At 39.1% G+C, this 13,584-nt stretch overlaps 1 protein-coding gene across 7 annotated transcripts in view; it reads left to right on the forward strand.

Annotated features, from left to right (window-relative positions):
• MAP3K13 (mitogen-activated protein kinase kinase kinase 13) overlaps positions 1–13,584 on the forward strand; it is a 156,612-nt gene that overhangs the window by 98,042 nt on the left and 44,986 nt on the right. For all 7 annotated transcript variants that reach the window (XR_014077221.1, XR_014077219.1, XR_014077220.1 and 4 more), the window contains one exon: positions 5,352–5,911. Coding sequence is in view for 4 of the 7 variants with exons in the window: in XM_081571364.1 (XP_081427490.1) it covers positions 5,437–5,911 (475 nt within the window). In the remaining 3 variants the exon portion in view is untranslated. The remainder of the gene's footprint in view (positions 1–5,351; positions 5,912–13,584) is intronic.

The following is a 13,584-nucleotide window of genomic DNA, read 5'->3' on the forward strand; positions in this document are numbered from 1 at the left end:
ATCCCTGGGTCGGGAAGATCTCCTGGAGAAGGAAATGGCAACCCACTCCAGTATTGTTGCCTGGAAAATCCCATGGATGGAGGAACCTGGTAGGCTACAGTCCATGGGGTCGCAAAGAGTCAGACAGGACTGAGCGACTTCACCCACACACTGAATCAATATTTTTGAATGCATGATTATTGGATAAAATGTTATAAAGAAGATGGGACAAGGTAGATCAGTTGATTTGGTCAATGTGAGGTTATTATTGTCCTTTCAAATAGAGATTTCAGTAGACGGCTCCCAGTTAAGAGAGCAAGTTAGGGGTGAAGACACAATTGTAGGTCACTCTTCTGATCTGATTTTTAGATAATCATATACTTAAAATTTTGCAGTTCCATTAGAAAAAGCAATCTAATTTTTTTTAAGTCCAAATCAAGATCTCCATGATAAACATCTGTCCCAGAAAGATTTTTTTTTAGTTATTACTATGAGCAAGTAACTTAATGCCAGTTTTTAAATGGCAACGATTGCCTTAATAGCATAAACTTCACTTATGCTCTAAATACTGCTATGTGAATTTTTGAAAAGTAACCAGAAAGTTGGGATAGCAGTATTGTGTTCATTTTAAGGCAAAACAATGCTAACTGAAGAGAAGACAGCTTGGGAAGAGCTCAATCAAAAAATCTTAGCAATCATGCCTACTTTCAAATTTTATTCGATTTTAGTCAGTTCATTGAATTCAATTAAATTTTATTCATTTGTGGGGCAAAATTTTCCAAAATCTTTGATTTGCTCATATTTATGCTATAAAACTCAAAATCTGATCTATTATAAAATTATCCTCTTTAGCAACATGGAGAAAATTGTATCATATAATAAAAACACAAGAATTCAAGGACTATTTGGCCACCTGACCTCTTCCTTCCCTCTTTTTCTCTGTGCCAAATTCATCTTGGCATGAAGTCAAGGTAATTTCCAGAAACAGGCAGTGCCCTGGCAAATGCACAGCTGCCCCTGTCGCCAACCCTTGCCTACTAATTTTTGCACAAACCACTTCCTCCTTTTGAGGCTGAGAAGCTCACAAGGCAAGGAAGTGTGCCTGAAGGGCAGAGAGGGAGGTGCTGCCTTGTAATCCTGCAGATTCAGGAGCCCTTGTTGTAAGGGCAGAGGCAGCACCACCTCCCCCTACGTCCTTGCCGGTAGATCTTTGTACTGATAAGGGCACAGGCTGACCTTGCCCCCTTGCACCTCTGCTCTTCCTTATCTTTTTCCATTTGACTCTCAGTGTTTAAAATTCTTGCCTCGCTTCATGTGTATCCCCTTCTAATAAATTCTAGCTTCGACTTCTCATGAACTAAAAGATCCAGTCAGTTCCCAAGAAAGTACACGAGCCCAGTCTGGACAGAGAGAAAGGAACTGAGAGGACAAAGAGGGAGGCAGAGATGGTGGAGCTACTTCTGCTCCCTTAGGTTCCACTTACTAGCTCCTTCACTGTGCAGTGGCAGTGTGTGGGTGTACGTACAAATACAGGTAAAATTTAGAAATTTTTATCCTCCTACACTCTTATATATAGAGTCAGCTCTGATCGTATTTGAATATAGTCATGGTGATGATTTCTTTCCTTTTGTTCTGTGCTCCTCCATTTCTCTGCCTTTGTTGGTTGCGATTGGACTTGATATTCTTGGTGAGCAGAGGAAAGCCTCTCTGACTGCACATCTTTATACACATCTTGAGGTTTCCATCGCCTCTGCCTGCTCCCAGAGCAGCTGGATCAGCAATAGCTGGGTGCCCTTCACTGCTCTGTTGACACATGCAGGGTCACCCCTCTAAATGGATGTTTGTGCTTTTTCAGATGTAGCTTTAATGCATCTAGAATAACATTGAATTATCATCTGTTTTGTCATCAGCAATCATGCTATCATGACTATTTGTTTCTATTTGTCTGAATAAATAACCAGACTAGGGGAAGACCATCGGATAAGGAAAGAGGACTCATTCCAGCTCTGCCACTAATTAATTGTATTGAGCAAGTCAATAGTCTCTCTGGGATTTTATTTCATATGTGAGACAGGTAGATTGGACTATGTTCCTTGAAGGTCCTGTTATTCTTGACCTCCTAAATATCAAACTGAATGTGATGACCATGCTGAAGTTCTCTTCTTTAGACTCATTCCCAGTGCCTATGTAAGCAGGTCCACCTCACGTGCACTACTAACCTCTGAGAAATCAGAAGAGATGGGAGTTCTCTGGTGGTCTAGTGGTTGGGATTTGGCACTTCCAATGCTGTGGCTCAGGTTCATTCCTGGTTGAGGAATTGAGATCCCACAGGGTGCAAGGTGTGGCCAAAAAAACAAAAAAAGGAGAAGAAATGAGAAGAGGTTACAATTCAAAACAAACTCATGTCTTTCTAACTTTTTGTATATGAGCTAATTTCAGTGTGATGTCATCAAGGAGAAGAAACTCAGAATAAAAGTGGACAAAATGGAAATTTACCAGGAGTTAATATAAAATCCTGCAGTTGAGGTCAAAGAACACTTTGCACAAATAGGTGTTTGGCTGAAATTCACATATACATTTGGGTATTTGCATTATCAACTGATATGAGCCAACAGCATAATGTATGCCCTGTGCTGTAAAGGATAACCACGAATCCCAATGGCAAAGACAGATTGGAAGCAACTGCTCAGACAGTGGCCAGATCAGATAGCATGAAGTCAGCAACCCTGAAAGATATCAAGCAGAGCAAGGTCAGAGAGGCCAAAGGCAAGAGACAGCTGAAGGTCATGGCAGAAGATCAGCAAGAAAGCAAAATGAAGGGATCAGTAATGTCGGAGCCTAGAGATGAGCACAAAAGGAAGGAAATGAGGAGGATGGGGCTGGGGATCAATTCAGCAAACAGCTATTTCTATAATGAAGGGCTCCAGCTTTTCTTTTTCTTTCTTTCTTTTCCCCAACCTTATATTCCCAAGTAGCTTCCCAGCCCTTGAATTTCTCCATGCCCTGGAATTTGTCTCACTTAACCTAACTTTGTCCTGTTAAATTTGTCTCTCTGATTTCTTTAAAGGGAAGAATTCTTCTTCTGTATTGTTTCATGAGCTTTCAGAGCCCGTATGTGACGGAGTTACTTTTATTGCACACCGCTGTCCAACATCAGCTGGCTTTTGCATTATTTCTGGCTGACGAGCTCTCCCACACATGCCCTGGTCGATTTTTCTCTGCCTTTGCTCACACTTTTATTCTTTCTGAACTTCCTTTCCTCTGTCAATGTCAAATACATCTTCCTTACCTTCTCATGTCCCCATTCTTATTCCCTGTAGACCAGAATGTGGCATGAGTGTCATGGGGATGAGAGTGGGCAGGAGGTAATTCCCTCGGTATAATTATTAACTCCTTAAGTAGCATTTGTCACTTAGCTGTGTCCAACTCTTTGTGATTCCATGAGCTATATACAGCCCACCAGGCTCCTCTATCCGTGGAATTCTCCAGGCAAGAATACCGAAGTGGGTAGCCATTCCCTTCTCCAGGGGATCTTCCCGACACAGGGATCAAACCCAGGTCTCCTGCATTGCAAGCAGATTCTTTACCATCTGAGCCACCAGGCGGTGCTAGCGGTAAAGAACCTGCCTGCCAATGCAGGGGGCTTAAGAGGCGTGGGTTTGATCCCTGGGTCAGAAGATCCCCTGGAGGAGGGCATGGCAACCCACTCCAGTGTTCTTGCCTGGAGACTCCCATGGACAGAGGAGCCTTGGAGACTACAGTCCATAGGGTCACAAAGAGTCATATACGACTGAAGCAACTTAGCACGCATGCATGACTGGATAGGATTTAAGTTAACTGTGTTGGGGCTTCCCTGGTGGCTCAGATGGTAAAATATTTGTCTGCAATGTAGGAGACCCAGACTCAATCCTTGAGTTGGGAATCCCCGGAGAAGGGAATGACAACCCACTTCATATCCTTGCCTAGAGAATTCCATGGACAGAAGAGCCTGGCGGGCTACAGTCCGTGGGGTCACAAAGAGTCAGACATGACTGAGCAACTAACACTTTGAACTTTCAAACTTAAGTAGTGTATAAGCTTTGAAAGAAAGAAACTATGTCTTACAGAGACCACATGGTACAGTAGAGAGTTTGGGATTAGGTTCTGGCTCTGTGACCTTTAGCATATACCTCTCTCAAGGCCTCAGTGTTCTTCTGGGAAAGACAGGAATAACGATTCCATGCTCTGGCTTCCTCACACAGGCAATCAGGTGTTTAGGTCAAGGTCACAGGAGATAGCATTTTTTAACCTGTAAAGTACTCTAACAAAATGAAGGGTTATCATAACAGGTGCCTGTTGTAAAGAATTCAAGGAAATTTGAGAATCTGAATTCTTAGTTAGATTGTAATTCTTGCTCTACCACTTACTCAGTATGTAGCCTTAGAAGTTTCTTACTTCTCTAAAATGAAAATGACACTATCACAAAGATAATGTTGCTGTTGCTGGCTTGTATACCAGTTTGTAAGAGCCAGTTGTCAAATATTTAATAACTGCAGGCAGGTTGTTAGGCTATTGTTTCGAGCCTGAAACCTGACTTGGGAGTATTTATACAAGGGAAATTAGCAAATACCACTTATCAGATTACTGGTTTTTTATTCTGGAGAGTAGATGGCTCAGACAACAAACATGTACTGCTGACAGTGTTTTGGAGGCTAAGACATCCAAGACTGAGGCACTCACACATTCAGTAGTCTGGTGAGGGCCTGCTTCATAGACAGCCGTCTTCTCACTATGTTCTCACGTGGCAGCAGAAGCAAGGGAATTCTCTAGGGTCTTTTTCATAAGGCAGTAACCCCATTCATGGAGGCTCCTCTGTCATGACCTAATCACCTCCCAAAGGCCCCCCAGCCAAGTAACATCACAGATGAGTTTCACCATGTAAGTGGAGTGTGAGGGGAACACAGACATTCACCCTGTAGAAGTATATTGATACAGAATGCTTAGAATATCTTGAAAAACACAACATAAATCCCTCCCAAATCTAACCACCTAGAATTAATAGCTATTAATTCTTTGGATGTATCCTTCCAGTCTTTTTTTCTTATACATGTGTTTGTGTATCTTTTTAAATAATAAAAAATTTAAATGGCTTATGTTGTATATATTATTCTAACCTATTTTTTATATTAATATGTCATGAACATTTTCTCATGTTAGTAAGTACTCTCCTACAACGTGATTTTTAACTGCTGCACAGTATTCCATTATGTGGATCAACACCACGGTTTAACCAATCCCTTTTGCTTCAGCATTTTTATTGTTATAATCAGAAGTATGGTAGTGTGACTGACTAAAGACAGGGTGATCTCACGTCCTCCTCCTGTTTTCCGCAGGTTCTGAAGCCCCCTCTTACATCGGAACTCTTCTGTAATGATCCTCTGAGTGTCATCTCAGGACCTCGGGCACACTCATGGCACGATGGCCAACCCTCAGGAGCACCTGAGCTGCTCCTCTTCTCCACACTTACCTTTGAGTGAAAACAAAACCTTCAATGGACTACAAGATGACCTCGCACCTCTGGGGAGCCATGCTTCCCCCAAGCTTCTTAAGGACCAGCAGGAAAAGGGCATGGTGCAGACTGAGCTAGCTGAGGGCACGAACAGCCCTATCACCACAACAGTGTTGACAAGCATAAGTGAGGATTCCAGGGACCAGTTTGAGAACAGCGTTCTTCAGCTAAGGGAACAAGATGAATCGGAGATGGCCATGCCTCGTGGGAACAGCGGCACTGTGGATGGAGAGGGCACAGGTGGAACTGAAGACATCAAGATTCAGTTCAGCAGATCGGGCAGTGGCAGTGGTGGGTTTCTTGAAGGACTATTTGGATGCTTAAGGCCTGTATGGAATATCATTGGGAAGGCATATTCCACTGATTACAAATTGCAGCAGCAAGGTAAGCAAGATATTTCCTGTGTAAACATACCACCACCATTAACTGGGTAACCTTTGATAAACTAAAGACCTAGAGCCAGAAGAATACAGTAGATCAGTCTCCTGTAGACCTTCTGAATGGAACAGAGTGACATACAGTTGGTCTTTTTTGGTCGAAGCCCATCTTTTGTGGTTATCCAGTGATTTCTGGAGTAGAGTATATATAAGACAATCCATGACATTGTGAGGAAGAAAATGTTAGAGCTCCTATTCCTTTTAACTCATCATTTTAAATTTCTGTTCTCATGCATGTTTTCACATGTATATTTAGTATTTTAATAAAGTTGTACAGATACATAATTTGTAAATAAATCCAATAGTAGGCACATATTCCAAATTTTTTATTAACCGTTTTTTACAGTCAAAAAGTTTGATGGTCACTGGACTAATTCAAAACCAGACAGAAGTGGCATGATATTGCCTCCAAAGATTGCAGGACTGCCTTAGTTAGTAGCGAAAAGGAATATTTTAAATTTTATAGTCAGGCTCAGAAAACTCATGTTTTGAGAAAAGAACAAAATATCTAACCACCCTTGAGAAACATTATTATTTCTAGATCCCACAGCTTTTTAAAAAGTAAAATTTTAACTCCCATCAGTGTATAACATGTATGTTCATATATTCCAATCCAAGCCTTACTCTTTCTGAAGTAAAGAGACCACATGGCACTAGTGTTCTTTATAACTTTATTTATATTCTTGAAGCAGTTTTTCCTGAGAACAAAAGGTATATATAGAAAATTTTGAACATGCAAGTAAGTTCCCCCAAAAAAGTTAAACTAATCTATGATTCCCCAATCTGAAAATAACCAATGTTAGTGTTTTGGCACATCTATTATGTTAGCCTATATATCTGTGTGTATGTGTGCTTTAAAAAAGTAATACTGTTCTGTAACATCTCTTAATTTCATATTGTGAACCCTTCCCATACCATGAAATATACTTTTCAGCACCATTTTTAATGGCTGCATAATATTAAATTGTGTGAACATGTACAATTTAGTACTTGTAATTAAGTAATCCTCTGTTTTTTTCCCTTTGGATGAGAACTCAGGGTTTACTCTTTTAACAACATTCAAATATAACATAAGAATTGTTAGTTATATTTATCAAGTTGTACATTACATACCCTTGATCTTATAACTGGAAGTTGGAACCTTTTGACTGTCTTTATCCAATTCCCCCTCTCCCACTCTCCACCTCTGGTAACCACAAAACTGATCTCTTTTTTCTCTGTTTGTTTCTTTTTGAAGTATAATTGACCTACAGCACTATATTAGTTCCTGGTACACATCATAGTGATTTGACAAATGGCAACCCACTTCAATATTCTTGCCTGGAAAATTCCATGTACAGCTGGCTATAGTCCATGAGGTCTCAAACAGTCAGACATAACTGAACACACATGTACTATATGTTTCAAAATGATCACCATGATAAGTCTAGCTACTGTCTGTCACCACACAAAGATGTTACATAATTATTGACTGTATTCCCCACACTATACATTTCACACCTATGACTCATTTATTTTGCACTAAAAGTTTGTACCTCTTAATCTCCCTCACCTATTTCTCCCCTCCCCCTTCTTCCTTCCCTCTGACAACCACCTGTTTGTTCTCTGTATCCATGACTCTGTTTCTATTTTGCTGTGTTTGTTCATTGGTTTTGCTTTTTAGATTACACATTTAAGTGAAATCATATAGTATTTGTCTTTCTCCGTCTGACTTATTTCACTTGGCATAGGGCCCTCTAGTCTATCCATGTTGTCACAAATGGCAAGATTTCATTCTTTTTTATGGCTGAGTAATATTCTGTTGTGTGTGTGTGTGTGTGTATGTTTTTATATATATATATTTATATATATATATATATACACCACATCTTTTTTTATCTGGTCATCTACTCATGGACACTTAGATTACTTCCATATCTTGGATATTGTAAACAGTGTTGCAATTAACGTAAGGGTACATGTATATTTTCTAAAGAGTGGGGTATTTGAGGGGTTTGTTTTTTAATTTTTAATACAATTCTTAAAGGATGCTTTCCATTTACAGTTATTACAGAATACTGGTCATATTTGCCATATTGTACATTACATCCTTGAGCCTATCTTATACCCAGAAGTTTGTACCTCCTATTCTTGCATCCCTATATTGCCCTTCCCTCTCTCTCCACTGGTAGCCCCTGGTTTGTTCACTATATCTGTGAGTCTGCTTCTTTTTAGTTATATTCATTTGTTTTTTGTATTTTTTAGAATCTAAAATATATAGGATATCATATAGTATTTGTCTTACCCTATCTGACTTATTTCACTTTAGCATAACATCCTCCATGTCCATCCATGTTGCTGCAAATGGCAGACTTTTGTTCTTTTTATGGCTGAGTAGTATTCCATTGTGTTGCATATGTATGTGTGTGTGTGTGTATGTATATATATGTCAAGTTGTATGGACTATTTGTATATGGTGGATGTTAATCCTTTAACAGGCATATCATTTGCAAATATTTTCTCCCATTCAGTAGGTTGTCTTTTTGTTTTGTCAATGGTTTGGCTTTGCTCTGTGAAAGCTTTTAAGTTTAATTAGGTCCCACCTGTTTATTTTTGCTTTTATTTCCTTTACTTTAGGGTCCAAAAAAAAAATTTGCTGCAGTTAATGTCAAAGAGTGTTCTGCATGGGATTGCATTCCTCTAGGAATTTTATAGTCTCTGGTCTTACATTTAGGTCTCTAAAGAGTGTTTTTGTTTTCTTAAGATAAATATCCAGGAGTGGAGTTGTTGGGTCATATAGTAATTCTATATATAGTTCTACTTTTAGTTTTTTGAGGTATCTCCATACTGTTTTCCATAATGGCTGCACCAATTTGCATTCCCATCGACAGTACACGAAGGCTCCCTTTTCTCTACTCCTGGCCTACCCGTGATGATTAGTGATGTTGAGCATCTTTTCATGTGCCTGTTGGCCATTTATATGTCTTCTTTGGATAAGTATCTATTCAGCTATCTATTTATCCTCTGCCCATTTTTTAATCAGGTTTTCTTTTTTATGTTGTTTTGAGTTCTTTGTATATTTTGGATATTAACCCCTTATCAGAATAGTGTTTACAAATATGATCTCCCATTCAGTAGGCTGCCATTTCATTTTATTGTTTCCTTTACTGTGTAAAAGCTTTTTAGTCTGATATAGTCCCATTTGCTTATTTTTGCTTTTGTTGCTCTTGCCTGAGGAGACATATTCAAAAAGATATTGCTAAGATTGATGTGAAAGAATGTACTACCAATGTTTTCTTCCAGAACTTTTATGGTTTCATAGATCTTACATTTAAGTCTTTAATCCATGTAGCTGTCCAATTTTCCCAACACCATTTATTGAAGAGGCTATCTTTTCCCCATTGTATATTCTTGCCTCCTTTCTTGTAGACTAATTGCCCATACAAGTATGGTTTCATTTCTGGGCTCTCTGTGCTATTCCATTGATATCTGTGCCAGTACTATACTGCTTTGATTACTATAGCTTTGTCTTACAGTTAGAAATCAGGGAGTATGATATCCCCAGCTTTGTTCTTCTTTCTCAAGATAGTTTTGGATATTGGGTATATTTTGTGTTTCCATCACTACAAACAAAGCTGGTGGAGGTGATGGAATTCCAGTTGAGCTATTTCAAATCCTAAAAGATGATGCTGTGAAAGTGCTGCACTCAATATGTCAGCAAATTTGGAAAACTCAGCAGTGGCCACAGGACTGGAAAAGGTCAGTTTTTATTCCAATCCCAAAGAAAGGCAATGCCGAAGAATGCTCAAACTACCGCACAATTCCACTCATCTCACACACTAGTAAAGGAATGCTCAAAATTCTACAAGCCAGGCTTCAGCAATACGTGAATCGTGAACTTCCAGATGTTCAAGCTGGTTTTAGAAAAGGCAGAGGAACCAGAGATCAAATTGCCAACATCTGCTGGATCATCGAAAAAGCAAGCAAGTTCCAGAAAAACATCTATTTCTGTTTTATTGACTATGCCAAAGCCTTTGACTGTGTGGATCACAATATACTGTGGAAAATTCTGAAAGAGATGGGAATACCAGACCACCGGACCTGCCTCTTGAAAAACCTGTATGCAGGTCAGGAAGCAACAGTTAGAACTGGACATGGAACAACAGACTGGCTCCAAATTGGGAAAGGAGTACGTCAAGGCTGTATATTGTCACCCTGCTTATTTAACTTATATGCAGAGTACATCATGAGAAACGCTGAGCTGGATGAAGCACAGGCTGGAATCAAGATTGCCAGGAGAAATATCAATAACCTCAGATATGCAGATGACACCACCCTTATGGCAGAAAGTGAAGAGGAACTAAAGAGCCTCTTGATAAAAGTGAAAGAGGAGAGTGAAAAAGTTGGCTTAAAGCTCAACATTCAGACAACTAAGATCATGGCATCTGGTCCCATCACTTCATGGGAAATAGATGGGAAAACAATGGAAACAGTGTCAGACTTTATTTTGGGGGGCTCCAAAATCACTGCAGATGGTGATTGCAGCCATGAAATTAAAAGACGCTTCCTCTTTGGACAGAAAGTTATGACCAATGTAGACAGCATATTAAAAAACAGAGGCATTACTTTGCTGACAAAGCTCCGTCTAGTCAAAGCTATGGTTTTTCCAGTGGTCATGTATGGATGTGAGAGTTGGACGGTGAAAAAGGCTGAGCGCTGAAGAATTGATGCTTTTGAACTGTGGTGTTGGAGAAGACTCTCGAGAGTGCCTTGGACTGCAAGAGATCCAACCAGTCCATCCTAAAGGAGATCAGTCCTGGGTGTTCATTGGAAGGACTGATGTTGAAACTCCAATACTTTGGCCACCTGATGTGAAGAACTGACTCATTTGAAAAGACCCTGATGCTGGGCAGGAGGAGAAGGGGACGACAGAGGATGAGGTGGTAGGATGGCATCACTGGCTCAATGGACATGAGTTTGGATAGGCTCTGGGAGTTGGTGTTGGACAGGGAGGCCTGGTGTGCTGTAGCTCATGGGGTCGCAAAGAGTTGGACACGACTGAGTGACTGAACTGAACTGAACTGAACTGTGTTTCCATACAAATTTTAGAATCATTTGTTCTAATTCTATGAAGAATCCATGGATATTTGACAGGAATTGCACTGAATCTCTAGACTTCCTTGAGTATGTTCATTTTAACATTATTAATTCTTCCAATTCTTGAGCATGGTATATCTTTCCATCTATGTGTGTTGTCTTCAATTTCTTTCATCAATGTCTTAACGTTTTCAGAGTACATGTCTTTTACCTCCTCAGATTTATACCTAATATTTTATTTGTTTTGATGCAACTGTAATTGCATCAAATTATTTTCTTAATTTCCTTTTCTGTTTGTTGACTGTTAGTGTATAGAAATGTAACATATTTCTGTATATTAATTTTGTATCCTGAAACTTTTCCAGATTCATTGGTAACTTCTACTGCAATCTTCTCATTTGACAATTTGTTTACTATTTTTAGTGGTTATAAGCCACACTGCAATGAATATAGCATTGAAACATATACATTACCATATGTAAAATTAGATGGCCAGTTGAAATTTACTGTATGATGCAAGGAGTTCAAATCTGGTGCTCTGTGACAATGTAAATGGGTGAGATGAGGTGGGAGATGGGAGGGAGACCCAAGAGGGAGGGGACATATGTATACTTGTGGCTGATTCATGCTGATATATGGCAGAAACCAACACAGTATTATAAAGCAATTATCCTCCAATTAAAAATGAAAAAAAAATTAAGTCTACAAATAACAAATGCTAGAGAGGAGGTGGAGAAAAGGGAACTCTCCTACACAGTTGGTGGGAATATAATTGGTACAGCCACTGTGGAAAACAGTATGGAGATTCCTCAAGAAACTAAAAATAGAATCACTGTATAACCCAGCAATTCTACTCCTGGGCAAAACTATAATTCAAAAACATACATGCACCCTTGTGTTCATAGCAGTACTATGCACAATAGCCAAGACATGGAAACACCCTAAGTGTCCATCAACAGAATAATGGGTAAAGATGTGGTACATGTATACCGTGGAATACTACTCACCCATTAAAAAAATGAAATAATGCCAATGCAATATTACTCAGTCAAAAAAAGAACAAAACGCCATTTGCAGCAACATGGATGCAAGTAGAGATTATCATGCTAAGTGAAGTAAGTCAGAAAGAGAAAGACAAATACCATATGATATCACCTTTATGTGGAATCTAAAATATGGCATAAATGAACCTATCTACAAAACAGAAACAGACTCACAGACACAGAGAACAGACTTGTGGTTGCCAAGGAGGGGGTTGTAGGAAGGGATGAACTGGAAATTTGGGGTTAATAGATGTAAAGTATGACATATATCAAGAGAATGGATAAGCAACAAGGTTCTACTATATAGCACAGGGAACTATATTCAATTTCCTAGGATAAACTATAATGGGAAAGAATATGAAAAAGATTGTGTGTGTATATATATTTATATATACACACACACTTATAAAACTGAATCATTTTGCTGTACAGCAGGAATTAACACATTATAAATCAACTCTACATTTTAAAAAAATTGACTCTGAAGTGCTTTCTTTTAAACTGATACCAGCCTCCTCATCTATACCCCTTCTCCATAGGCATATTGGGGTTTAGCTGTAAATCTGTCAATTCCTGATATGCATTCCAGGATTTGTCAACCATAGCATTCTTTCTCAGTCCATAGATTGTGTCTGTCTGTCTTTCTCTTTCATACATACTCCTTACGTTGCACATTCTACCCTCTTGTTACCTCTATGATCTTAAGGTTTCAAGGAAATTAAAAAGCTGTTCCTTGTCACATGGAGATTGGGGATTCCTATGTAAGACAGTATTATTGTTTTAAAAATTGGGAATAATACAAATACATACAAGTATTAGTTGCTCAGTCGTATCTGACTCTGTGTGACCCCATGGCTCCTCTGTCCATGGAATTCTCCAGGCAAGAATACTGGAGTGTGTTGCCAAAATTGGGAATAGACAAACCCAAAGAGGAAAATAAAAGTCACTTGTCATCCCACAGCCCAGAGATAACCACCCTTAATTTATTATTTTTCAGGAGTTCCTTCTTCTCTGCTTAGACACAAAACCTACTAATATCTGCTTATATGATAAAGTCATTTGTTTTTTAGGGTCATAACTTCTCCAGTCAAATAATTATTTTGGTGGAAATGTGGAGACCTCAGGATCCAAACGCAACATTGAGGTTCAGACTCATAAAGAAGGCTAACAGACACATCCTATGTCTGTTAAAGGAGCCTTTAAAATTTTTTTATTGTTATATAACCTTGTATTTAATTTTTCTTCTAATTGATTGTGTGACCTTCAGAAAGGCTTATTTCAGGAACAAATAAGAAATATGCTTGGTCAGCTTAAACTTATAAGGTTACAGCAGCTGCCCAGATCTTCAGCAGATGACAGGATATCCTACTATGAGTGGGTGTTGCTGTGGGCTGTACAACAGATTCACCAGCCTGAGACTAAGTGTATTTTTTTTCTTTTCAGCTCCAGGATCAGGGAGCTAATCTTTAATCCTGGATTACAGTCAACCAAAGGCTAGTAG

The sequence above is a fragment of the Giraffa tippelskirchi genome, chromosome 2 (assembly GCF_054371585.1).
Source record: "Giraffa tippelskirchi isolate mGirTip1 chromosome 2, T2T-mGirTip1v1.2.pri, whole genome shotgun sequence".
NCBI classification, from domain to species: domain Eukaryota; kingdom Metazoa; phylum Chordata; class Mammalia; order Artiodactyla; family Giraffidae; genus Giraffa; species Giraffa tippelskirchi.